At 38.8% G+C, this 27,500-nt stretch overlaps 2 protein-coding genes across 2 annotated transcripts in view; one reads left to right on the forward strand and one right to left on the reverse strand.

Moving 5' to 3' along the window:
- LOC138020831 (E3 ubiquitin-protein ligase rnf213-alpha-like) overlaps positions 1-27,500 on the forward strand; it is a 500,094-nt gene that overhangs the window by 183,626 nt on the left and 288,968 nt on the right.
- Positions 1-27,500, reverse strand: part of LOC138039287 (E3 ubiquitin-protein ligase rnf213-alpha-like) — an 81,792-nt gene that overhangs the window by 16,352 nt on the left and 37,940 nt on the right. Inside the window, exons 9-24 of the mRNA XM_068885498.1 lie at positions 22,115-22,368; positions 20,314-20,544; positions 19,338-19,530; positions 17,998-18,071; positions 16,779-17,097; positions 11,318-11,416; positions 9,799-9,915; positions 9,152-9,356; positions 7,546-7,851; positions 4,624-5,213; positions 4,157-4,316; positions 3,141-3,358; positions 2,227-2,541; positions 1,352-2,085; positions 683-825; positions 150-224 (exon numbers count right to left, since the gene is read on the reverse strand). Of these exons, the coding sequence (XP_068741599.1) occupies positions 150-224; positions 683-825; positions 1,352-2,085; positions 2,227-2,541; positions 3,141-3,358; positions 4,157-4,316; positions 4,624-5,213; positions 7,546-7,851; positions 9,152-9,356; positions 9,799-9,915; positions 11,318-11,416; positions 16,779-17,097; positions 17,998-18,071; positions 19,338-19,530; positions 20,314-20,544; positions 22,115-22,368 (4,033 nt within the window). The remainder of the gene's footprint in view (positions 1-149; positions 225-682; positions 826-1,351; positions 2,086-2,226; positions 2,542-3,140; positions 3,359-4,156; positions 4,317-4,623; positions 5,214-7,545; positions 7,852-9,151; positions 9,357-9,798; positions 9,916-11,317; positions 11,417-16,778; positions 17,098-17,997; positions 18,072-19,337; positions 19,531-20,313; positions 20,545-22,114; positions 22,369-27,500) is intronic.

Raw genomic sequence — 27,500 nt, forward strand, 5'->3', positions numbered from 1 at the left:
ATTGCGTCCCAAACTGCGAGGATCATAGCTTCACTTGATTTCATATCTGCAGTTCAATATGATTCATTTCATATATATCATTTCGTGCAAGAAAATAAATAGGGCAAAAACTGAAAACTATAAAAAAGACAAGGATCAGTGTCGTGTACCTTTCGGAACTACGACAAAATTTGGCTTTCCTCTTTTCAGGTATCTTGGGCTGCGTCTTTTCCGCTTCTTGGATCCTGCAACACACAAGTAACAATTCCATCTTTGAGGCATTTATAATCCCAAATTTTCACTCCACAACTCCCTCTATGAGGAGAATCCTATCTCAATGTAGTTGGGGCCTGCCAATGTCGTATGTGTTTACATAAAATTAATGACTGCTGACACTGATGGCGCCCTAGCTTTGATGTGCCTGCAAATGCTTCGTTTATGTTCTCTAATAATTATTATCAGCAAGGCTCAAGGCCGACATTACAACTAAAGGTCGAAAGGAAACCCCTGGAGATCACAAACGTTATCAATTTCAGACATCTTAACTACAGATATAAATCAAACTTTATAACTTAAATAACCAAACGTATCGACATAAATCAATAGACGTCTGTTCTAAACAACACCTACATTAGCAAGTCACAACAATTATGTTCAAATTATGTAAAGGGTCTTTTCATTTGTTAATTCATAAAAGCCATACCGAGAGATGCGAGGTGAGTCAAAACCTTTCCCAGGTCATCAAGGCTCAAGAATTTCCCTTCAGCTGTCTGGTCAAGAGTGAAAGGAGTTTCCATGCTCTCAAGTACATTTTCTGATTCCATGGCCGTCTCCTCTTCAAAAGGGCTTAAAACACAATCAAAATCAAAATCCCACAGGCGCCAACACACACACACACACACACACACACAAAAAAAAAACAAGCAACTAAGTGGGTTAGGCGTGTGTTTTACACAAAATGGCCATTTGAAATTGGGAGCAAATTTCTAATGCAATTCCTAGGTAGTCTTTTCCTAACTTGCGCATAAGGAAACAATTCAGTGTTGAGTAAAGCGTCTCACGTTCACAAGTGGGTTGTATTCCACGAAGATTATCTAGGTACTGCGGTTTACCCCTTTTATTGAAAACCAACACCTTAATTGATCAAGGATAATTTGATTTGATTTGCAGACTCCCCAAAAAGTGGAGCTCAGCAATGTAAAGTTAGATTTAATAAAGCGAATAGAATTCTGTATCTTTTAGTTTAAATACAACAGACCACAAGAAGCTCTGCAAACGTTTACAAAAGATACCTCAAGCAAACATTAAGGGGCTACTCCAAGCGACTGGACAAGGAGACTCAAAAGTGTATTAGTTAAAAGGGTTCATTCACCTTTCATTTCCCATTGATGCAGTTGCGTCCTTGTCGATCAGTGCTGAATATCTTGGATCGTTTAGTGCTTCTGAGTATTTGTTGTGTATCACCTCTTCCTTATTGCCATTTTTCACACACCATACAACAAGATCAGTCTCGCTGGCGTCTTTGCATGAGATCAAAGCTGCAATGGCTATCTCCTCCGGATCAGAGTAACCAATCGATTCCAGACGTGCAACAAGTGACTGAAACATCTCTTCTAGTGAGGACTGTGGCTTTTCCACCGAAATAGGCTGTTTTACAAAAACGGTTTGCTGAAACGACCTTAATATACTTTTACCTGTCTCTTGACTACAAATACCACACGACAAAAGAACAGCCTTTAAAATGCCAGGTTCAACATCAGGGAGCACACTTTCTAACAGACTGTAAACTTCAAGTGGAATACTATCCACTGCTTTGGTGCCTCTCCCTCGAACATTGGCTAATTTACTTCGAAGGAACAGCAACTGCATCGTGGTATAGTGATTCAGTTCTTTGTATTGTAGCCGCTTGGAATGCAATTCTTCTCTCCACTGGTGGAGACACTGCTCCATTTTGTTACTTTGAGCTGTAAGATGATCGGTTAGTGAGCAAATTCCTGCAAGTCGTGGTGTGCATTGGAATTCATGTTTCCATTTTAAATGGCTCACTTCTCCAGCTTTGCAAAGGGAAATGTATGCTTCCCCAAGGCGTAGGACACACTGTAAAACCTGCACAGAGGAGAGAAAAAAAGTAATTTAATGACATAACCTAGCTTTGCTTTGTCTCGACCGGCACAATTAATTAACAAATGATGGAATCCACATTTAAGAAAAAAGAAAAAAATTCTTTGAAAAATCACACGAGCTTACATCAACAAACCGGTCCACTTCATCTTTGCCATGGGATGCTTTGGCAGCAATTAGCATCAGCTTACTTTGCAAGTCCATCAGGTCATCCAGGGAGTAATATTTTTGTTCCCCACTTTCACCCTGCGGTACACTGAGTTGAATTACTTTGTCAAGTGTAAGCTTCTTTGTTGCAGCGTTTTCGTCGTCCATAAGGTACCCAACGCGATACATACCTTTTTGGTTGATCGCCTGGGTGTCTAGAAGGGAGGACTTAGCCACAGAGCCATGGGATGTTTCGACTCCCTTCAGCCACTCCAACTGACGACTGGTGTCGACCTGGACATGACAATTAAGGTAGAATGTAATTGCACGTGGCTTTACTTTCTAAGACCTAACATGGCTGAGATCTTAAGTTTTCTGAATCCGGTTATTCTTAGTTCAATTTCTTGGCTGCCTTTGTAAATAGCCAACCGATCTCCCCCGCCCATCGGTTTGACTTTTGAAATTTGGTCTTTTCATTTCTATCATTTTTTTCCATTGCCCCTTAGCACCAAAGCTGAGTGGTCAATTAGGCATATTACTATTTTAATTAAGACAGCATTTATATACGTCAGCAGACTTTAATTTTTTTGACTAGCTATGATTTTGCTAACCATTCTCCATCCAAGAAATCTCTCTAAAAAGCCATTGAAAAAGTGTTTGAGACAGTGAAGAATTATTCGATATCACATGCAACAATATGTCTCACAATGTAATGAAACAGTAATGGTCTAATATCAACATAACGACCACAATTGTAAAAACATTGTAAAGACATTGACCTGTTACTGTTTGGAAGAAAAGCTTCTGAATGGGAAACTTATTTAATTTTACAATTGTGTTTAACCTGTCTTCCAGTCAGCTTCAACTAAAGAACCTAAAATAATTGGAGTTACCAATTTCTGGGGAAGTGTGGGGTCCGTGTCCACTGCATTCCAAACAGGATCACAGGTCCTCATCAATTCATCAAAACCAAAAGAGGGTTCCACGTCAAAAATAAGAGGAGCAAATCCAAGGCAGCTGGTGTGTAAACAAGTTATTCTTGCTGTTTCCATGTCCGTCTCTCCAGCTGAGATTATTGCCAAATCCACGAGAACTTTAAGTTCTTGGGGGCCTAAGAAAATAAAGAGCACTTCTTCTTACACCTAAAATGGTTTACAAACCAGATTAGAATTCACTGATGTTTGCCGCAAACAAATTAAGAATTGTTGCTAGACCCTCTATATAATACAAACAAATGTGAAAATCAGAATGGGAGATGAGGAGGCCGAAGACAACTTCCACGATTTGTATAGGAAAGCCAATTTATCCACTGGAAATATTGTTAGAACCCTACAAATTGAGTTATTGTTAAGCGTGCTTAATTCAGTTGTCACGAGCTTCAAACTGAAAAATCGCAGCCACAACTGTGCTGAAATCTTTCCTTTTATTAAGCAATTGATGTCAGTGCTCCACTAATAGGAAACTTGGACATTGAATGAATAACGATAACTGCTATTTCTTTTTTTGACCATACAGAGGCCTCTACTCACTATTTTTGTAAATTAGTGATGACCGAGGTTCAAGCGGGAAACCAATCAAAATCATCCTTGGGACGAAATATCATATGGTGGCGATCTACACCAAAACCCCTTCAGGGGTCAGGAGTCTTGACTCGCATAAAAAATACCGTAGAGACCAAAATGAAGTTACGCAAATCAAGCCACGTTTGTTCCACAAGATACCAAGTGGCACAAACTACTTAACTGACAATGGAGACTAATGACCCCTTCACAAGAAATTATAGTGTCCATAAATGCTTTTATACCGCAAATTACATATACTGCTGCCTGCTTTTTTTATTGCACCCGTCATAAAAAAATAAGCAAATATCATGTGTTTAACACTAATATCTTATTCATTTCCTAATTACCCGAGATAGTGGCCTTTAACCAGGTTATGAAAGGTTGGCATCCGGCAACTGCATCAAGGCAGAGCTTTCGCTCTGGGGTTATTCCAGATAATAATCGACTGGCTCTGTGCATAGCTGCATTCATGCTTCCCAATGGTCGCTGTTTGAATTCTTTGCCCATCTGTATTAAAAAGCAAAATAGGCAAGGAATAATTTTAAAAGCTTTCAACGAGAGCATGAATTTCCAAGATGACATAATAGTTCATGCTTGTCAAAGATGGATTTGATATACCCCAAATCTACCCCAACTATTTTAAGAAATTGTATTGCCAGTTTGTTGTGACTTTTTGCAAAGGTTACGCCCATTCCCAGTAAGTCCCATTTGAAGTGTATAATAGCTCTCCAATAATACAAAAACATGAATCACTTTTCAACCATTTACTTTGAAAAGTTGAAAACAAAATGAAAAACTAGAGACATCAGCAGACCTGATTTTTTAGATCCTCCACCAACTGAAAATTTCCTTCAAGACCAACTTTAGTTTTAAACTCCAGGATACTCTCCGCTGCATCAATACAGTTTTGCAACTCGTAGTATTGATATATCTCCTCAATGCGCTGGTTGATCAGTACTTGAGAGACTTCATCATTTTGTGAGGTGATGAGCTTTATTTCTTTGACAAGGCCTTGTTTTTCAGAAAACAGGTTGAAGTACTTGTCGACCTCTTCAAAGGAAATACTGCCTCTTAAAAAACGCTCAACCAAAAACTGAAGTTTTTCTTTTGATGGCGTCCAGATTAGTTCTTCAATGTCATTCACGCCAAGCAATTCGTTACATTCGCTTCCTTGTTTAGCATGTTCCAATGCCCTGTTTCCATTCTCTCTCCAAAATCTTCGTAGCAATACACTGTCGCTTAGCTTGCTGAGAGATAACATCATTACTTTGGTATTCGATGAAAGTTCAAAGAACTTGACCACAGGGTACACCTTTCCTTGAACAAACCTTGAATGTGCAAGATCTTCAATCGATAGGCGAGAAACATCTATCTCTGCTTTCTTAGACAAGACACCTAAATCCACTGAAATAAAAAGGAAAAAAAGACAACTGAGGAAAAGGAATAACCACATTAAGCGGGTCATACCTAGACAAAAAATGAGTAGTATTGACTACTGTTGAAAGAACAAAAAAATATCAAAGCACTGAAAAGAGGTTACATGAATTCTGTGTATAAATTATACCACAACTCAGTTTTGCGAGATATGTCCAGGTTTGACCCTAATTAGATGCACAAGGATTTCAATAAGCATCACGAAGTGTCTCCTTGTTCTTCTCGCCAACTTCAACATCACTCGTGTCGCAGAATACAGACAATTGACGTCACAAGGTGTCCCCCAAATGCTGCTCCTTAAGGAAAGATTAACTGCTGCATTTACCCACATCTAAAAATAACACTAACCTGTACCCTTCGGTTTTTTTTTTGAAAATAGGTAGCAAATGATTAGACTTAAATGGACACTTCGTGTTGGATGTCAAAATTGGGCGTGCGTCTAATTAGGGTCAAACCTGGACATAAGTGGTTTTGCGAGGTGAAGTTGATTGAATCCGAAACCGTTAAGTTATAGGTAGTCACCAATACCTTTAAAGGAAAAACGACCATTCTTGGAAAAGTGCCCAGATAACTTGTAGTTTGAGCACATTAAATGTTGGACGTCGATGTGTGTGTGTCGATGTATTTAGTTTTACAACTAATTGGGGACACAACAGAATAAGAAAAATATACAAATAAAAGATTAAATAACATATACATTTGTGTAATGTATATCAAATAGTGTACAAAGTAAGGCAGTAGATGTATAAAATTGCAAAGGTTACGGCAATTATTGTTGTTTTGAAATGACGTTAGGTCTCTTTCCTAATGTTCTTTTAAAAGATTCAATGTTCAAGGAGTCCTTCAATTTATTACCAAGTTTTGACCATATGTGTGGTCCTTGGTATCTTAGAAAATGCTTTCCATAGTTAATAGTGTCAAAAATAGGAATGCCGAAGTCACTGTTTCTTAGTGAATAACTAGAGTTTTTCTGCTTAAATAGTTCATTAATAATAGTCTAGTCAGAGTATTATTCTTTTTTACCAGTGCCGATAAATCTCACTCATGATTCTTCTTTGTTATGCAGTTGTCAAACGAGAAAAAAGGAACCTTTATTTATACACAGTGATATTCAAAGCTTGAAGCTTATGGGGCAGTGTATGGAAAGTAGAAAATTCCATTAAACATAAGTCAAAAAGTACCCAACCTGATTTGCCAAATTCATTCTAGTCAAAACCATTCTAAAATAGCTATCATACATGCGAATTTGGGGACCATAGCAGTTAGACAGCAACTTAAACCGTTGCAAACAAAGCTTGGGGAAAAATTCCATTTCTTCGCACTGCTTCACTGCCAAGGCTCTGCAATTAATCTCATGTATTTAAATTTTCATAGTTCGAACATACAAAAAAAATAATATATTCTGTATCATTCAAATAATTAACAATTATTTAATGTAGAAGAGATAAAAATCTACCACTATTTATATCACATTAGCTCAATAAACAACATAACAAAAAATTACCTTCAGGAACGACTTCACCTCGGCGGCTGAGTGGTGAAGAGGACTTTGTTTCTCACCTCCAAGTAAGCCAATTAGAAATGCACAAAAACCATCATTCAATAGGCCACTTTCGATATCTTGAAATTCAGCTTGAAAGAGACGTTTAGCGGACGAAGACAAAGGAAAGTGGATGATACGCTAATATCTTTCACATTCATTGCAACTTGTTTACATTGTTTTTGTCCTCTCTGCCTCACTATCAAGCTGAATATTGATATTTCGAAAATGGCCCATTGAACGGTGTATACGATGCAAAGCGATACTATATTATGCTATACTATAAGGGTTTTTGTTTGAGGCTGGAAGCCGGACGACGTCCGGTACTCTGATGCCAATATTTCAGGGATTTGTTTCTTATTACAACTTTTTTTACTTACTCTTTAAAGAGAATTTGAGTGAGCTCCAGCCTTGCCTGGGAAACTGATTCTTGGGTTCCAGAAACACTGGAAACAACGTTTCTGGGTATTGTATTTTATGAATCTCCTGGGGTGACATGCCTCCAGCTCTCGCCTTTGATGCTCCACAGGCGTCTTCGAGCGCAAAAAATTGTCACCTCCAGTGCTTTCAGAAATATGTCCGCTACTTGACAAAACTGCCGAAAACCCTACAGTACAATACGCTACACTACACTACAGTGTGTTGCACTGCACTGCATGACACGACACGACAAATATTTTAGGGGTAATAATATCACAAATATTAAAATTACCAAAAAAAACAGCCAATAGTAAACTTGCAACCTTGCGACACAAACATTACCTTGTTTAATGAGAGAACACAGTCTAAGGAAAGTAAAAACTTGGTCCCGTTCTTCTTCAAATGCAGTTAACTCAAAACGCCGTTGATCTAAGCATTGTCTCAAGTGCAAGTGTTCCTTTCCGTCAGCACTTATTTCCTGACAAAGCATGAGGAATTGCTCGACGTGATCACTGATTAGCGTAAGAAGCTGACACTCAATTGATCCATCTTTCAGGGAACGAATGGCATCTTGAAGGGATGTCAAAGCCATCAACAAAATTGCTTGACCGTCTGGTTTCAAAACACGCCTATTGTCAGACTCTCGTCCTATAAAATAGCAACAAAATTGCTGATAGACAGTTTCCAGATAATCATGGGAGTGGTTACACCAATTATTATTGATTCATTTACAGTGTAAGTAACCAAACTCTTAGATAGAAACACTGGCCAAATAAAAGTCACTTCATTGCTAAAGGTGATGTATAGGGCAAAAGTATCACTATGAACAAAGGAAAGAAGGTGGGTAGATATTGTACTGGAAATAATTTTAGACTCTACAGTTGGCTCTTTGCTCTTACTTAAGATAAAAAAAAGTTGGACCTACTCCAGCGTTAAAATGGATATATAAGAATATTTGAAGTTTGTGGGGAGTGCACAGAAATCTGGAACTTTACAAAATCAAACCCAATGCCGAGTGAAAGGAAAGAAAGGAAAGGAACTTTATTTAAGTGTCTAGTCGTTCTAGCGTTGAAGCACTTATTGGGGACACTGTCAATTGAAATTAACAATTGACACAAATCAAGTTAAATGATGGTTTTTGAGGAGAGGGAAAACCGGAGTACCCGGAGAAAACCTCTCGGTGCAGAGAAGAGAACCAACCAACTCAACCCACATATGACGCCGAGTCTTGAAATCGAACCAGGGCCACATTGGTGGGAGACGAGTGCTCTCACCACTGCGCCATCCCTGCACCCCTAAAAAGGGTGAGATATTCAAAGGGCTAGACCTTTCTATACATGACCCCAAACCTTCAATATTTAAATATCAACGCAGCACATGCTGAAAAAAAACAACAACACAAAGTGACATTTCTTCAAAATATCTCTCGGAAATGACTAAATAAATCATGTTGTGCCTTTGCCAGTGAAGAAGAGATATGTGCCTTGACTCGATTCGATGGCTTTTTCAAACATTTTCCGCGAAGTAAGGCCTTTTTTTCCCAAAAAAAGAGCTTGAAGTACTTGTCGACCTCAACATTCGAGGCGAGTATTTAAGAGAATTCTAATTATTGGTTTATCGTTGTCTGTACTTCACCGACAGCTTGCCCGTGTACTTAGAAAACCATGCATGACTGTTAAAAGCAAACATTGTACCCTAAATCGGCCTGAACACTTTAACTTTTACACGGGCTACCAGTTTCACCAGAAGGTTGATTAGTTGGCAGCTGAAAGACCCATACAGTAAACTATTCTCACGTTCGTATTGACAAAAAAGGGAGAAAAATGCTCTATGGGAAACAAAATTACCAAAAATGATCCTTTGTATTCATGTTATCAACACTGAGACGAAAGTAAAATGTAAAGATCGTGATTTAAAGTCACACAAAGAAATTGACGAACATGTTTACCAAATCGGCGAAAAAAACAAGACCACAATGGCCAAGTCAGAACATGCTTGAGACTTTGTTTGCCTGACGACGAAACTCCTCCATGTGACTCTGGCCAAGATCTTTTTAGTATCATTGTGAGCAGATCGCCACATTCCAACGCTTGCGAAGACCCAAGTCCATGTTCTGAGAGGTCGTAGAAGAGCTGTTCATCTTCCTTTCCCCCCTAAAACAAACAAATTATTTGCAAGGACTGATTTGCAAGCAATCGTTATCGTTGTATCCAAACCACATTTTCCTCAATTGAAAAGAAATCTTGGCAACTTGTTAAGAAACAACGCATGACAATTTAAAAATGGCAAGATTCAAAAGAACATGGTGTTGATATACCAATGACTTAGCTAACAGAAGAAACGGCAGATGAACCAAAATATGTATGAGTGAATCGAGAGTTTAATGAAATTTCTTAACCTATTAACCTACTGCCTTCATATGACATTCATCAACCAAGTGCAAACTTGAAGGCATTTTTCACGATCAATTGTCCAAAAATATTACTCACTGTTCGCTACAACATAAAGCTGAGCAGATATACTAATCTAAATAATAAAAGTTCACAGACTTGGTAAAACAGCCTCCCCAAGTCGACAACAAATGTTACTTTTTACCTGCAAAATGTTTTCAACTTTTCTGAAGGTTACTTCTGACACCAAGTCCGCAACATGTTCATGTTGGGCTGCCATATTAGCTTTAGTAAAGACTTTGACAAGATCATTGCAGGTACGCTGTGAAGACCAATAAACTGTTGTTAATACTTTACAAAAGAGCAACCGGCAAATACAATGAAAAAGCATGCATCCAGGAGGGCCGAAGGAACAACATTCATTCTGTATAAGATCAATCTTATCTTCTAATAATCAAAAAAACAAAAAAACGTCAACAAGAATTTAGACTTCTGATACTCTGTTATTGAGATGAGGTTCAGTTGGCAGACGTTGTGAATTCTGTTAGGGAAGAATAAGCACATTTTCGCAATTTTTATGAAGGATATGGTGAATTAAATTATGCATTTATCAAGGGTGACTTGGAAAGTCTGAAAGCTCCTAACAGGGGTTGGCACTATTACCAGTAACTTGTAGGATTTGATCCTGTACCACGAAATTATGGAATGATTAATCAGCCATAATTAACGTATCGAGAATAAAGTAATGATTTATTGCTAAAATTGATGCTTTGCATAGGCGTCTATCCTGGATATTTGACTCTTTTTTGCACGGTTTGGCAATAAGACAGGAGTCATACTCTTCCAGTTTCATGTCACGTGCATCAGTGCTAGGATGTGGCTAGTTCATAAGCAAGTGTAGAGGTCAATATCAAGTTACACAAGACTCTGACTGATTGGAGAAAAGAGATAAGTAAAAGAAGAAACCTGTCTGTTGACTCGGGTGTAAGAGGATCAGAAGCCACAGCAACAATATTCAAGAAAAATATATGGCATAGAGTAGTAGACCTTATTTAACGTCGATAACTCGTAACAGTAACTTTTAATCACTGACAAACCTAAGGTCGACGGTGCGCTCATTTTACTCCCCCCTCTCCATCAGTGCTCCGTTTTACGGGTATTTAAAGCTACTAGCTACACGGAAAAGAAAGGAGTCGAAACAAGGATGCGAGATCCGGGAATCGAACTCAGGAGCTCTTGCACCAAGGCCGCGCACTAACCGACTGTGCCATCCTTGCTCCTGTATGCTTGCTTGCTCCTGCTTGCTCCCGGCATGATAACGCGCCTGACAGGTTGGGTTTATTGAACACCCAAAGTGTACCTACGGTGGGTCATGAGATGGACTTTTGCATTGGGGGCAGCGGAATTCAAATAACATAAAAACTGGCGTTGTTGAAGCTTCTATGTGACAAGCATATAGCAACGATGATGCAATGAGAGTATCTACAAAGCAGTGCATCTGACAAAAAGACAAAAATGATGCCAACAGCTCACTAAAACAATGGAATTAAGTGACGAAAAGAACCATGGAAAACTGACCAAGGATACGTAACTTCCCATTGGCTGTAATCAGTCTTAAATCCCAACAAGAAGTAATTTTGTAACAAGAAATTGCTGATTTCTGACTAGAACTATTGTTTCAGTGATTTGTGCATTCTTTTAAGAACAAAGAGTTTAATTCTTGCCTCTTCTAAGCGTTGTCTCAATGTTCTGGAAACAAGGTCTCTCCATATCTTTTCACATTCCTTATTTTTCCATGCAAGAGACAGCAATCGTGTCCAAACCTGTAAAAAATAGGCAATGAATACCCCTTTACAATTTTCTGCGCTCAGTGTAAGAAAGGCGACTTCATGGAACAGTTTTTGCACTCAAAATATGAGGTCAGTAATTGAAAGACAAAAATCAAGTGCATCGCAAATCTTATATCAGTTTCAATCTACATGTAAAATTATGTTTCAGAGACGCTTGAGGAAGCTAACATGATATTCCTCACAGGTTAGACCATTATACAGGGGACCACGCTCCCTTGTGCTCTTTGTGACAAGTTTGCCAATTTGTTGCCTGGCATGTAAGAATAGCGACCTTCAGAATTCACTTCAAGTTCGAGTAGGGGATTCTAATTTCAAGCAAGTGGCGCCCACAGAAATCTAACTCCTTGTCCCTTTCAAGGCACGATGATAAGGCCATCTCACTGAAAAGCTACATTTCTTCTTTTGCATTGCATAATAGCCATCAACACGTACGTTCGCCCATCATATTTATTATTTTAAAGCGAACATGCATAATGACCTAATGACCCCGAAATGTTGGTTGTTTTCATCATGCATTTTTGCCCACTAGACCTTTTCAAATGCGTGCACACAAACACTTGCTTATAGCACCAAAATTGGCTCCTTCAGGTTTCCCCCAACACTTGGCGCAGGTTGGATGCACATGTATTTGCTTTGCATTAGGATTTGTTTATTTGATTGCCTGGGTAACTTGTGATCAAACACAAAACGTGCTAGGGCAATCCTGCATGTAAACCAAATGGAAAGTTGATCCCAGGAACCGCATTTTTGAATGTAAACCAAATGAACCTTCTAGGATGATCATAGCACTTGAATTATCCTCTTTCCATGTAAATAGGCTCTTACATAGTGTGCAGGTTATGCAATATATGACATTTGCGGAGATGCATGTAAAGTGGTCACTGATTTTAACGGACCGATTCGGTCTTGAGATCTTAACCATGTTTGAAACAAAAGAACAAGTTTTGCATGGTGTGGTGTATATTTGAAAGTTCCTGGGTGGTTGTTAGACTTAAATGCGCTCTAAAAAATTACCTATAGATAGTCGTATAAACATAACTTTCTTTAATTTTCCAGACATGTTTCGACGGTACATCCGTCATCTTCAGTGTTACATATTTTGAAATCGCCGTTGAATTTAAAGTGCGCGCGATCTTACAACGTTCGTTACATTGCGTTGTCGATATTACGTACTAAAATAAAACAAAACAAAATCAAAAATTTAAATGAGTGACGCTTAGTTCTTTACAGGGAGAGAGTAAAGTTAATGTGTTTCACCTGCTGGTTGAGATCAGGCTTCTCCCATTTTATAAACATGGATTCCTTAAGATTCACTTGGTACTTAGTGGCTGCAGAGTCCAGGATCTCGAAGCAATCCGGCTTGCAGCATGCTCTACAAAACCCTGAACTCTGCAGATGTTTAAAAGCGTTCGAAGACCTGTCTGAAAGTAAGTGCTCGTGCACTCGTGTGGAGAAGTGTCGGCTGGTTTCACCAACATAACAAGCATTACAACTTGCACATGAAAATTTATAGACCACACGCGATAAGTTAGCATTGAATATAAAAAAATCTAACTTTGTTATATTTAGACCAAGACAAAAGATCTTGAACTATCAAGTAAACTTAAAGATGTTTGACCATCACACTAATAGCTATATCTCTTTGGAGCGTAAGAAGTTCATCAAATACTTAGGCGTGCTCATCGATGAAAATCTTTCATGGAGTTACCACATTGCTCGTGTTGCATCAAAAATAAGTAAATCAATTGGTATTATCTCTAGGATAAGGCATTTTGTACCGCTGAGTACTTTACACCATATCTACAGGTCACTCATTCAACCATACTTAATGTATGGTATAGTAGCGTGGTGTAATACTGCAAAAGTTCATAGAACTAAACTTTTGACCCTTCAAAAACGAGCTCTTCGCCTAATGTATTTTGCTGATTACAAATCTCATGCAATACCTTTCTTCATTTCTTCTCGTCTTCTTCCTTTAGATATGCTCTATTTTAAATCTGTGGCTGTGATGATGCATGATATATCAAACAACTTGACATCTCCTAATATATTTAACCTATAGCTATTCACCCATCAAGCTGATATTCATCCTTACGAGACGAGATCATCGCAAAGAGGAGATTATTTTCTTAAACGTTCGAGAATAGATATTCAAAAAAGATCTTTCTCAAGAATTGGCGTTAAAATTTGGAATAGCATATCTTGTGAAGTCCGCCAGATGTCAAAATCTAACTTCCAAAATAATGTTGATGATATCCTCTTACAAAGACTGCTAAAATATGATGATTACATTGATGTTTCGATAATATTGGCAAATTTTGACTCCTTAGTTTAGTATGTCATGTTTTTAAAAATTTATTTATTCAATTTAAACTACTTTTTTCATGTTTCTTTATGTTATACTGTACAAGTTTTAAGCTGTTCTCCACTGCACTAACTGTATTCTAAAACTAATTTATTTTATTTTATTTATTTATTTATTTATTTATTTTTATGTAAATGTGTAGTTATGTATTTGTAACCATTTTATCTGGAATATTTATTGTAAGCAATGCTCGCCTCGACTAGCTATTGCTAACTGTGAGCATTGCATAGTTTTGTGATATTTTATGCAAAATACATAATAAAAACTGAAACTGAAAAAACTGTGAGAAGCTCTTCAGGGACAGCATCTTTAACATTAAAAAGATTCCTGACTTTGAAAGTAGTAAAGGCTTACCTTATATCAACAGGTTTACATAACCGGCCAGCAAGTTTGCGTATACTCCTCTGTGCCGTGACTGAGGGATTTTAAAGAAGAACTTAGGTGTTTCCTGGGCTCGATTCCTTAATGGGACTGTGTTTTCCCTCCCTTGACTGCTGTGTAAATGTATTTAGAAATATATTTGTTGATAAGGTTCTCCGGGAAGAGATTCCTCCGCGGAATGACAGACAATTTTTGAAGGTCAGTATGGAACCCCATCCAAGTGTTCTTTATCTTAAAAGTTTTATGAATCAAGGTTTTGATTAACCCCAATTTGTAGGTAAAGGGGCAAAAACTCAGATAACTGGTGAGCAAACCTGTGAAAGTTTTTTTTTTTCCAGTAAACAGTGGTTACACTTTGGTGTGGGTCAGTGTTATTGATTAGAACATCTAGGAAAGGTAGAATAATGTCAGTTTCACGCTCCATTGTAAAGAGTATATTGGGGTGTTGATTGTTGATGTAATTGAAGAAAAGGGTTGCATCCCGTTCAGATGGAAAAGGCAAAATGTATCGTCTAAGTAGCGACGATAGAATAAGACCTCTGAATCCCCGTATTGATCCAAACATATATTCTCATGGTGACCCATAAAGAGATTGGCGAGAACAGGGGCAAGGGGGGACCCCATGGCTACACCATTCACCTGACCATAGAAGTTATCCTTGAACAGGAAGTGAGTTTCCTTGGTAGCAAACTCAAACAACTTTTTAAGCTCGTGTTTACTAAGTTTCAAACCTGGATTACCCTCAGTAATATATTTGACGGCAAGGTTAATACAATCATCTACAGGGATGTTGGTGATGAGGCTTTCAACATCGAAGGAGACCATAACCATTCCATGCAAAGATAGATCACTGATTTCCTTCACACAAGTGAAAGAATCTGAAGCAATGAATGTGGATGGAATATGAGGTTGGAGGAGATTACTTAAGTATTTGGCCAAGCTGTAGTTGTAGGTAGGTGCCTATGGAGGAAACTATGGGCCGAAATGGGGGGAGGGGGGGGGGGGGAGGGTGGAATTTGGCGTTCGTGGTATGTGCATCTTAGGGACACTATAGATCCTTGCAGGGTGGGATCCATTTGGATAAATGGAAACTGACCATGTTCTACCTTTCCTAGATGTTCTAATCAATAACACTGACCCACAACAAAGTGTAACCACCGTTTACCGGAAAAAAAAGTTTTTGCCCTTTACCTACAAATTGGGGTTAATCAAAATCTTGATTCATAAAACTCTTAAGATAAACAACACTTGGATGGGGTTCCATGCTGACCTTCAAAAATTGTCTGTCATTCCGCGGAGGAATCTCTTCCCGGAGATATATTTCTAAATATATTCAGACAGCAGTCAAGGGAGGGAAAACAAAGTCCCATTCAGGAATCGAACCCCAGGAAACACCTAAGTTCTTCTTTGAAATCCCTTACGTTGGGCACTTCTCAGTCACGGCACACAGGAGTATACACAAACTTGCTAACCGGTTATGTAAACCTATTGATATAAGGTTAGTCTTTACTACTTTCAAAGTCAGGAACCCTTTTAATGTGAAAGATGCTGTCCCTGAGGAGCTTCTCACGCATGTGGTCTATAAATTTTCGTGTGCAAGAGGTACAGCTGACACTTCTCCACACAAGTGCACAAGCACTTACTTTCAGACAGGTCTTCGAACGTTTTTAAACATCTGCAGAGTTCAGAGTTTTGTAGAGCATGCTGCACCCCGGATTGCTTCCAGATCCTGGACTCTGCAGCCACTAAGTACAAAGTGAAGCTTAAGGAATCCATGTTTATAAAATGGGAGAAGCCTGATCTCAACCAGCAGGTGAAACCCATTAACTTTACTCTCTCCCTGTAAAGAACTATGCGTCACCCATTTAAATTTTTGGTTTTGTTTTATTTTATTTTAGTACGTAATATTGACAACGCAATGTAACGAACTTTGTAAGATCGCGCGCGCTTTAAATTCAACGGCGATTTCAAAATATGTAACACTGAAGATGACGGATGTACCGTTGAAACATGTCTGGAAAGATTAAATAAAGTTGTTTTGTTTATACGACTATCTAGAACTAAAGTTACCTGTGTTTTTGTTGCATTTGAATGAAATAAGTGGTGGTAGAGGAAATATATGTTTAGTTTCGGGATCATTGCGGAGAATTTTGAAGTTTTTGAACAACATTTTTGACTGCAAGGTTTTGTGGAATGGTAGGTGAGGGTGAATGGAATTCTATTGGTTTCTTCGTTCTGCGGCGTTTGTAGTGCGCTTTCTCGATCAACGTCTTGGGCATGACGTTTGCTTGTGGTGACAGCGGAGTCAGGTAGCCACGGTGTTTGAAAAACTGGCACATTTCCTAGCACTTGCTGTTAAAGTCTGACTCTTCATTACAGAGGCGCCTTAGTCTGAGAAATTGGGAGAAAGGGATGGTATTTTTTACGTCATGCGGATAAGAGAACAAATGCAGCAAGTAGTTATGGGAATCTGTTGGTTTGTAGTGTACGCTTGTAGATAAACCGTTGCCGTTGACTAAAAGTTTAATGGTGTGGTCCTCGTTTTATAGCAAAACATTCATAACCCCTTATGGATAGCAATATACCCACTTGAAATTCATTTTCTGCCTCATCCACAGCATAGCACGGAAATTTACTTTTCAAATGATAACGCTTGCACCACTTGGTTGCAACTTGGAAACTTTCCTCCACCATACGGTTCATTTTTTCCTCTTGTTTTTGAAGCTCTTGCAAAAGCGTGGCTGTGTCATGTAAAAGTGACAGGCATGTCTCAATGTTTTGCAAACACTCAAGCACCAATTCAAAGTTAGAAAGTGAACTGCAGACAGACTTCAAAATACGCAAGCACGACGAGGCACAGAGGGAGGCTTCGTCCATCAAAAGAGCTTGACCATTAGGATCTGAAAAACTGTAAGAACGGAAAATACAATTCTAGCTTCAGAAAAAGATCACCACAGGAAAGTGTATGATAAAGTGTAAGGTCATGGTTTTTGAGTAATAAAAAATGTAAGGCTCCTTTCGCCTTTTGCAGAACAAAAAACAGCTTTAGTCAAAATTATTTTGGTGAAATAGCTGCAAATCAAATTGTACATTTAAAGGCTAAATGACAGAAAAGTGGCAGAAAGGTAGGCTGTAAATTTGGATTAGCAAGGGGTGTTATCGTTTGTAGAAGGCTCGTAAGGGGTGGATATTGCAGAATGCCTTCGAGTAGTAAACATACAGAGTCCACCACCAAATAGGATTGAATCATGTGCTAAATTTCTCATTGATCCTTGCTAATGCAGCCAACTCTTCAATGCCTCAGAGAATGCAAACGAAATTCAGTATGTAGAATGGTCTGGCACAAACACGTTAATCATTTTGACTAGATCTCACTGACCTAAGTCAAGGTACATGTACATGTAACAATGGCTTTACGCTGCTCCCCAGAAACGTGAAAATAGATAACAATCAAAATCCCCAAGATCAAAAAAGACGAAAACATTCCGTAAGAACATGGAAACATTGATGGTACAACTTTTAACCAAAAGAGTTACGATCAAGCTGTACCAACTGCAGCCATGCAAGCGCAGTCTGTATGCTATAAACGATGGTGTGAAAAACGTAGCATTTTTCCAAGAAAATAAGAAACAAGCCTCACATCTGGGTTAAATCACGAAACACACCTCCCCCCCTCCCCTTAAATCACGTCCGCTTTCATTGTATTGCCTATACTCTCAAGCCTTGACAGTTTTTGTTATGTACAGGAAGGTATGTGCAGGTATGTAAAGACATAGCAGATGAGAAAAAATAGTATTTTGATCCATACTCCTTTGCGTCAAGTTCCCCAGCTGTTTTGACATTTTCACGTGTAACATTCAAACTGAGAGCAACAGCTTCACACTGCGAAGAAAGTAAATAAACAAATAAACACTTTTTTTAAAAAAAAGCTACTGAAAACTACACTTCTGATGTAACAACTGGCATATACAAAAAAAAATTTTGTAACAAACCCATCCGGCAGAGGGATGAACTACGTACTCAGAAAGTGAAACTATGAACTAACTATTGCAGTTATGAATGCAATTTTAGCAATTGAAGAAGTCCTGAATTTTTCAGCCTACTCTGTGCAAGTGCCTAATTTGCGTTTATAACTGCGAGGATCAAAGCTCCACTTGATTTTATATTCGCAGTTCAATATATGATTCATTTCATATATCATTTAATTCATTGAAACTAAGTGCGTTGAAAAAAAATCGAACAAAAGAGTTTTATGATTAAAATGGAATTCAATGTGCTCTCTATTTGCAAGCATAATTGTGGCCATCATCTTCTAAACAATGGCCTAAAATAAGCACAGAAAACTCAACCACGTATTTCATGTTGACTGGTTGTGCTTTAGCTTCCAAAGGGATGCACGAAATACACAAAGTTGACAAAAAGGTAGTCATTTGTCCCACATATAAGATAGAGGGAGACGGGTTTATCCCTGAAATGACGTCACAAACTGATCCGCATTCCAGTTTTGAAGGAATTTTAACATTGCCAGGCGGTTTGTGACATTGCCACAGGAATGTCTCACACTAGCTTGGCCATGGAACAAAAAAACTTCTAGTTTTGTTGAATTTTTGAAATTCCGAAGTGAGAACAATAAAATAGAATAGAATAGAATTTCCTTTGCTCAGTTCATAGTTAATGTACAATTTAAAGTTAGAAACAAACAAATAAATAGATAAAATAATCATAATTACAATTTTAATTAATTAAATGTTTGAGGCTAGGAGCTAAATAAACCGGTAGAATATTAGAATATTATTGCCATGTGTGAATAGATTCATCTCAGCAAAGAAAAATATTCCAGGTTAGGGGAACTTAAAGCTTTGTAGAGAGGGCATGCAACTGAGGACAAATTTCCTACATTTCTTCAATTACTGAACATTCCCATATATTTTGAACACCAAACGAATTGGAATAATTTTTTAGTGATACTTAAGCTGTAGCTGTCACCTTAATCACTGCAGACTGATCCTGACCTATATGGTGGATTCGCAGACATATATACCATATATACCGCTCATGTATTACCATAAAAGCCAAAACACAAGCTTTGATTTGACTCATGCATTGAGAGGAGGTCCATTAGTTAATCAAACATACATAAGAGCCTACCTGCTTAAAAGTCAAGAAAGAGATTTCAGACAAAATTCTGGCAAGTGTTGTGTATATTTCAACGGGAGAGAATTTTCCAGAAGTAGCAATTTTACCAAATGATTCACAGGGGTTTGCCAGAAGGAACGTCCGCCTGCAGAGTGGATCAAGCTTGAATAAAGGAGGCATCATGTTTAGCAGTGAAGAAGGACCACTGAAAACAAAAAAAGTGCATATCACCTTGTTCATAAGTCGATGAATCAATGCTGATGTGTCATTCCACTATAAACCACACATAAGTGAATAGTTCGGTTCATGTGATTGATAAACTCACAGCTGATTAGCAAAATCTATTCACGTTTAAGTGACCAGAGACGAGCAAATGGCCTCCTTCACCTCAGTACCTGCAAAATTGAGATCTTCACCTTGGAGCTTTGCTGCTTGGTGAACATCACCTCCACTTTAGTGGATAATAATGACATGCATAATGATAATGATAATGACATTGACAACAATAACAATAAAAATGATGTGACAGCTTTTTAGGAACCTAGAGGAAGATATGGGGGTTATTGAAGCACATTATGCAAAAAAGCACAGGATTTTTGAGAGGCAGTTGGGGTTGAACTGTGTCCCACAACAGTGGTGTTGAATGAATTGAAAAGACAAAGACCAAGCTTCACCAGGAAGAATATCAATGTCAGATATTAGATGTCGCCATTCAAGGTAACTGTAATTTCCCTCTAAAAAACACTTGACAAGATTGACGACGCCTATTCTGGATTGGAGGTGGAGATGGCACGACTTTGGAATATACCTGAGAGCAAAGTCAAAATCAGATACAATTTAAAAACTTAACAGAAATCTGCTTTATTAGCCACTGTACACTGAAGAAAGTGTTGTTCTCCTAAACTCCTTTCTGCAGACCGCTATACATAAAAAAAAAAGGTGTCAAAAATTGAAAAAGATAAAGAAATATAGCAAAAGCTATCTGCACCTGTTTTCTCCGAAAGTCCTTCCTCTTACAGATTTCGTGTCAAAACCATTTGCACCCCACCAAATGTCATCTTTAGTACTCGGTTCTTCCATAAGCAACACAGCATTGCTAAATGGTTCTGCCGTGTGTGTCAAAAAGTGAGCCAAGGGTACTGCAAACAACCAGTCATGAACATCACGGTATTCTTTTGCAACTTGTCTACAAACTTTCTGGATAGATTCACCAAGGAGCCTAAAAGACAAAGATTAAAAAAGATTATTGTTCAGTGTATTTTTTTACAATGATAAACACTACCTGTTGTGTGTGATGAACATCACAGAAATGTCACCATGAAAGAGTGATATTGTCAACAATTTCAAAAGTTGAAATCTTGATTTCCCGGGTTCAAGACCTCCTAAGACCTCAAGGTGGAGTTGTCCTTGTCAATCCCTGGTTCGACTTCTCCATTTGTGTTTTGTAAAGAGCCAACCAGTGGTCTGCCTTATGTGAACTGGGACTCTCAAACAGTTTATTTAGTGAGTCATGAGTTTGTTTCACTGGCCATGAAAAGCCACTGGAAGCATTGGTATATTAATTAAAGTGGCTCAAGCTGCAATTTTGTGGCACCACATTTATTAATTTTTTTCCTTAATAAGCCACACTCATTATGATGTAAAAGGTCACCATGGCAACAGGAAAGTCACGTCAAAACACCCTATATTTTGCATGGAAAGGCTTATATCTCAAAAACAAAGTCGTAAAACCCCCATTTTTCATTGCTGACAAGTGATTAGCAGGCTAAGATAAGACTATTTCAAAAGTAAAACAACGATTCTCTGGAGTGGATTCAGAGACATCTTACCCATTCCCATTGTGAAGGGTGCTCTGAATCTGCTCCGGAGATTTTTTTTTTAACAGATTTTTATTTTAGCATACAGATCACTTTTCAGCAATAAAACCTGTGGGTTTATGACTTGAGATATAGGCCTTTCCATGCAAAATAAAGGATGTTTTATATGAATTTCCTGTTCCAGCAATAAAAATAACTATAAATATGTCACTGACATAATGCTTTGGACAACGCCAAAAGTCGTGTTTACCAAAATTGACAGGCTCGCTTATAACATTAGAGCACTTGTATCCAATAGTCCTAGTATGGAGATGGGCCCAAAACGATCAAAGGGAAAAAATTCTGACTGGGTAGGAATTGAACCGACAACCTTTGGATTACATTAACGTTGCTCTGGCGAGTTGCCTTGCCTTGCGAGATGCCTTGCCTTCCCACAAATTACCCATTCTCGTTAGATTTTTTCATTACCTAGTGTTATGTGGCCAACTATTCCTTCCAGTGTAACCTGAGCTAACAGGAGTTGTGCCAACATAAACTTGGTGCTTTGTTCTACTGTACGGCACATGGCTTAAACCAATCCTACGACCTGTTGTTGTAAGGGCATCTTATTAAAAATGTATATGACAAATCATGCTGAAAAGGTTTTTCTGCACTGGAGATGCTCTTCCTGCTTTTGAAGCACCTGTGAATCCTTCCAGTTACTTCATTAGGGTTCTAATGGCTGCCATTTGCAGCATGATCAAATATCCAGGCTCCCTTAAACTATTTATCACCTTAAGACTTCATCTCAGGGAATAAAGTAACGTATAATAACATTTAATAAAACCCAGCAAACGTAAGACATACCTGGATAGTTATGGAATGTCAAAAAATGATTGCTTAGGCTTCAAGGAACAAATGTTTTTCCCCCAGAAAAGTTAAAAATAAAAAAGAGTTATATAAGGGCATGCAATCACAAAATGCATGACTTACTGATGGTATTCAGGGGGGAAAGAATTAAGAAGTCCATGCAACTCGCTGCAAGATTCTTTGTCTGCATCTTGGTTGAGAATAAGAGATGACAAGAGTTTGGAAAACCCATGATCATCGAGAGGCACTTTGTGAGAAACAAGTACATGGGCAATTGCTACTGATGAAACCAGGCGATGAATCCTGGCATTGTCTTTGTCTTGTACAGGAGGTGAAGCATTTTGCTCAATCTTTGCTGTGAAAAATTCCTTCAGTATCTGAAAATGTTATAATAAAGAGGTGCACATTTGATCAATTGTGTACATTATGTATGGGAGAGGGATGATTATGACAATTACAGGGTAACTTAAGCTGACGCCATATATCACCTCTCCGGTTTTAAAAAATGTTACTTGCATAACTGTAGTTTAGGCTGGTGTAATCTGGATGCAGTCTAGGGTAAGTGAAAAGCAAGAAATTGGGCAGGTAATTAAGATATAGGGGTACACTTTCACATACGGCAATTAATTTGAATAAACTTTGCTTCAGTATGAAAATATGTAGTGACAGAAACTGTTTGATGCTTTATATTGAAATTGCATACTGAAAAAGATTACTTTGGAAAGTTAGACTAGCTAAATAATTACACTTACTTCCAATTATATAATGCAAACGCTGTTCAAAATATATGAGAAAACAGGCAGAATTCTGCTTATTTGTGCTTCAAACCACTTTTTAATTCTTTTGAGAGCCTGTCCTGCCTTGGGAAAGTTTAAAACTGATCATGGTAATCCCATGGTTCCCCTGAATGAGGTCAAGGTCCCATGATCCTCTGCATCTTTTTCTGCTGTGCTTCCAGACCATAAACTGGTAAGTAAGAATTACAGCACACTTTGCCTCTTTACTTTCCTTTTCAGTTATGATCTGCATACCTTTGAAGACCCTCATCTTCAACCTGAAGGGGCTTTTAAAATTCTTTCTTCTCTTTGGCAAATCCAAACATACATGGCAAAGACTACTGACTGCATAATAATCCAAAATCGGATCTCACTTCAAGCAGCCTTTGAGAATTTTCCCTGCCAAATCACCCCACCGATAATTAGACTATTCTGAAGATTGTACATCATCTGCTATTGAGCCTTAAAACCAAAGTGGTAGACTCTCACACATAGCTATTAAGCCACATAAACCACCCACAAGGCCATCACACAAGACAAATGTCTCACAGTCTCTTGAACAAGATTAATCAAATGGAGGGGCTAACAACTAGACAACATCCTTGTATGACTCGCACTCTGTGCAATCTTCATGGTAACCTGAAAAGGAATTTTCACCCTTCTTAGAGAAACAGATATGAAGGAAACTCAGTTATGACCAGGTTTGCAAATTTCTTCACACTAACAATATCGATACTCAGTCTCCCAGAGAAAAAGATCCTGAACATATAAAACAAATCCAACCATACTTGATCAGTTTGTGGCAAGCCTCATGGGGACAATGGAGGTGGCTCATCCAGCCATTTGGCAGGCCCCCTCCACTACAGGTACCTGCAAATAGGTAAGTCTCTGTTACGAGCCTGAAGGCCCATTAAGGCCAGCGCTTATCTCCGGTTTCCATAGCATGAAGCGACTAGGAGTATTTATGCTCCCCCCTGGATGGGATGCTAGTCCATCGCAGGGTTACCCCCAGCATTACGCCGGTACCAATTTATACACCTGGGTGGAGAGAAGCGCCGTGAGAGTAAAGTGTCTTGCCCAAGAACACAACACAATGTCCCCGGCCAGGCCCTGAACCCGGACAACTCGATCCGGAGTCAAGCACACTAACCATGAGGCCACCGCGCCTATGATTACTCGATTTTTACCCAGGAAGCTCCATTCACTTGAAAGTGGTTTTCAGGGAGGTCCTGCATCCGATTGAAATGGAATTTAGAGATGTTTTGTTTTGAGGAGAGGGGGAAACTGGACAACTGGAGGAAAACCTCTTGTAGCAGAGTAAAGAACCAACAACAAACTTAACCCACATATGGCCACATTTCTGGAATCCAACCCGGGACACATTGGTCGGAGGCGAGTGCTATAACCACTAACCCTGCTCCACCTCATAGGATCCCTCCTGGCAGCTCAACACAATTACAAAATCATCATGACCCTCATCATCAATGAACAGACCAAATTACAATGGTGGCAACACAAGGTAGCAACTATAAATCTAAGTGCACTCAACCTTCCTGCCCCAGAGTCCAACACAGGCTTGGGTGCATGTTGTAGGCACTCATATGGCTGACGATCTCCTCTGGAACCCAAACACCACAGAAAACGTTCCTTGAGCTCAAAGCTGCCTTTCTTGCCACCAGAGCCTTTCTCAAAGATCAGTTCCAAATCAACATCTGCCGTCACATAGACAACGCAACTGCTGTTGCCTACATAAACAACAAAGGGAGGATCCTTTCCCCTCATGTGATCCAGCCGTCATCAGAGGGGCTGGAACATAGACCTCTTTGCCTCGTGCTTAACTGAAAATATGCCAGCTGGAATCTAGACCCAGGAGCTACCAACACAGGTGTAATGACCTCGGACTGGGCTCCTCTAAAAGGAAGCCTGATCATAAACAAGTAAAGCAAGATAGAATCATCAAAGATTATTGAACAACAGAGAACATCATACCAGCAATCTAGCATTCACAGAAATTAATTAAGACAGCCCCAGGAATTTCAAACACAAGCGATCCAACCGAAATATGAGTTTCAGCTGCAGGAAAAATGTTCCGGATAAATTCGCTCAAAATCAAAGACAAGTCCAAGAAATTCTCTGAGAATGGCTCACAGATGTTGGTGAAGATGCTGCATATCTTGAGATCAATGTCGTATAAGGCAAAGCAAGAGTGCTGAAGATTTATCGCAGCCAACAGATCAAGAAACTAACCCACAACTTCCTAGACACAAAGAATACAAGACGTTAATCTAAAACTCAACCACCAGTTCTCACCAAAGAAGAACAAGATAAAAGTTTAGCAATCATTGACAAATACCAGATGATAGGATTGTAACTACACAGCCCGGCTTTGCGAGAAGGCAAAAGCTAGCAAATTCAGCGATTAGATCAACGATAAAATCTTGGACAACCCATCCAAACTATTAAAGACAACGATCTCATCAAGAAAAGCATCCAAAAGAGATGGACACTTGACTGCTCCATTTATAGAAGAAGCCAGTCAAAAAGAGGATATTAACCAACAGCTGAAGATGATAACAAAGTAACCAAAGTTCAAAGAATTGCTAGAGAAGGTGTACAAAGAAGCCAGGCCCATGAAAAAAGAAACTCCTGAAACAGAGAACCCATAAAGGAGAGTCCAATAAGGAAGATATACAGTGAGATACAAAGCTCTGGTCAAGTGAATCTTGAGATGTTTTTTCCTTCAAAAATTGCCCCCCCCCCCCCCCTTCTCTAACTACATTTTTTTTGTTACTACCTGTTTGACGCTGAAATTCTCGCATCAAAAGGAATTGCCTATTATTACACAACTAGTCGTCTTGTTCTTTGATGGAACTAATTTAAAATTCCAGGCATATTCCACAATAAAATGCTTTTGGCGGTACTCTCTGAGGGTCATGTGCCTCTGCTCACAGAGCACCTTTGTACGACTGGCGTTAAACACGTGATTGTCTCTGCTTTCTGAGAAATTAAAGTTAACATGCCAACAACTAGGCCTATAACTTTGTTCTTTTAATGTGAACCACTGAAATCCAAGGAAATTCAGAATGAAACAGTCAACGTTCAAGAAGCCGAAGATATGGATTGTGAAGCAATTCTTGAGCAATGTTGCACAGCAAGACAGATTGTGGTTTAGAAAGCTTATTGAAATATGGAAGTACAACGTTTGCACATTCGTCATTTCTCTTGATCTTGCTGCTGAAGTTGAAAGTTCTTCAGATATGTCCAGGATTAGCAAAATCGTATTGTTGAAAATAGGTAGCAAAGGCTAAGACTTAAAGGGAAACTATGTCAAAATTGGGCGTGCATCTAATTAGGGTTATTTCTGGACAGAAAGGAGGGGGGAAGGGGGGTTTCTTGGGGAGAGTGACAGAGTTGCGAGAAGTTATTTGCTGAAAAAGGTTTCTGTATTGTTTTCTGAATCAAACCTTGGACCCCACCTATCAAAAATTCCTGGATCTGCCCCCGCATGTCAAACTCTCTAGTGAAGAAAGTGTAAATTTCCAAGGCTTTGAAGCACAGCTTACAAGAAATCAAGGATCAAGAGCCTAGCAAAGACATGTTAAGACTCTTCAATCTCACCCGATAGTTAAAGGTGAATTCCTGACAACATTCCAAACAAAAATTGAGGAACAATAAGCAAATTCCTTGTAATTGAAGGAAGAATGGACTTACCCCTGTCCTCAGATAAGGCACATTAATCGAGCTTGGAATCCTCAGAATTTGCCCCAACAGAACATGAAAACCTCATTTACACTGCAGGAAAAGACAGTAAGGCAAGGATAAAAGCCACCAAGGATAATTTTTACTTTAGGAAAGGCAAGGAACATGCTTGAAGATGATGGACCAGCATTATGCAGTCCAAGCATGCCAACCCTGATGACTGCATCAGTACAGAGCTGGCTAAATGAAAACAACAAGAAGCTTCCAAACAAGATAAGGACTGGTAAAGAACGAATTGGAGCAGCTGCAGAGGCTACACTAGTCACCATCCCAAAGGAAGTAGTTGAGGTTTCTGTACAGACAGAAGAACTGTACAACAAAAACAAGTGATTCATCATGTTGAGTGATTCATCACGTTGAAGATGACTACGAATCTGACACTGACTTTTAAACTACATTAAATTTTGTTTGATCGTGCAACATGAACACATAGTATTGTTAAAGCATAGCATTATTTTAAAGTTGTTACATGTATGTGGTGTCATTTATAAAGAGCAGTTACATTTTTGGATTAGTTTAACAACAGCACACCCTGGCTGACACGAAAAAATGATGATTGCATAATGCTTTGCTAATTGTAGCTTTTTAATGAAAAATTAGTAGTTTATGCTGTAAGCAACAACACAATTTTTTCCATTTTAACACACCCAGAATGCACCAAATTGCATCTCTAAGCAACTAAATTTCAAAAAATGTTCGGGCGGGAACATGGATCCCCCTAGATGCTGACACCCTCCGAGCGCTTGTTGGGGGTGCCGGTAACACCACCGCCTACTCCTCCATTCCACTGGCCTACTCCACAAAATATTTTTGAGAAGAATGGGCAGCACATGCGTTTCAAGTCTGACCATCTCCCTGTACTTATTACTGGATTTCCAATCCCAGTTGGAATCTGTGTTTTATTTTGTCGTTTATTTATTTATTTATTTAATTTGTGTCGGGAAAAGTCTTTCCTGTCACTCTCCAGCTAAGTA

Source organism: Montipora capricornis, chromosome 2, assembly GCF_036669925.1.
Source record: "Montipora capricornis isolate CH-2021 chromosome 2, ASM3666992v2, whole genome shotgun sequence".
Classification (NCBI taxonomy): domain Eukaryota; kingdom Metazoa; phylum Cnidaria; class Anthozoa; order Scleractinia; family Acroporidae; genus Montipora; species Montipora capricornis.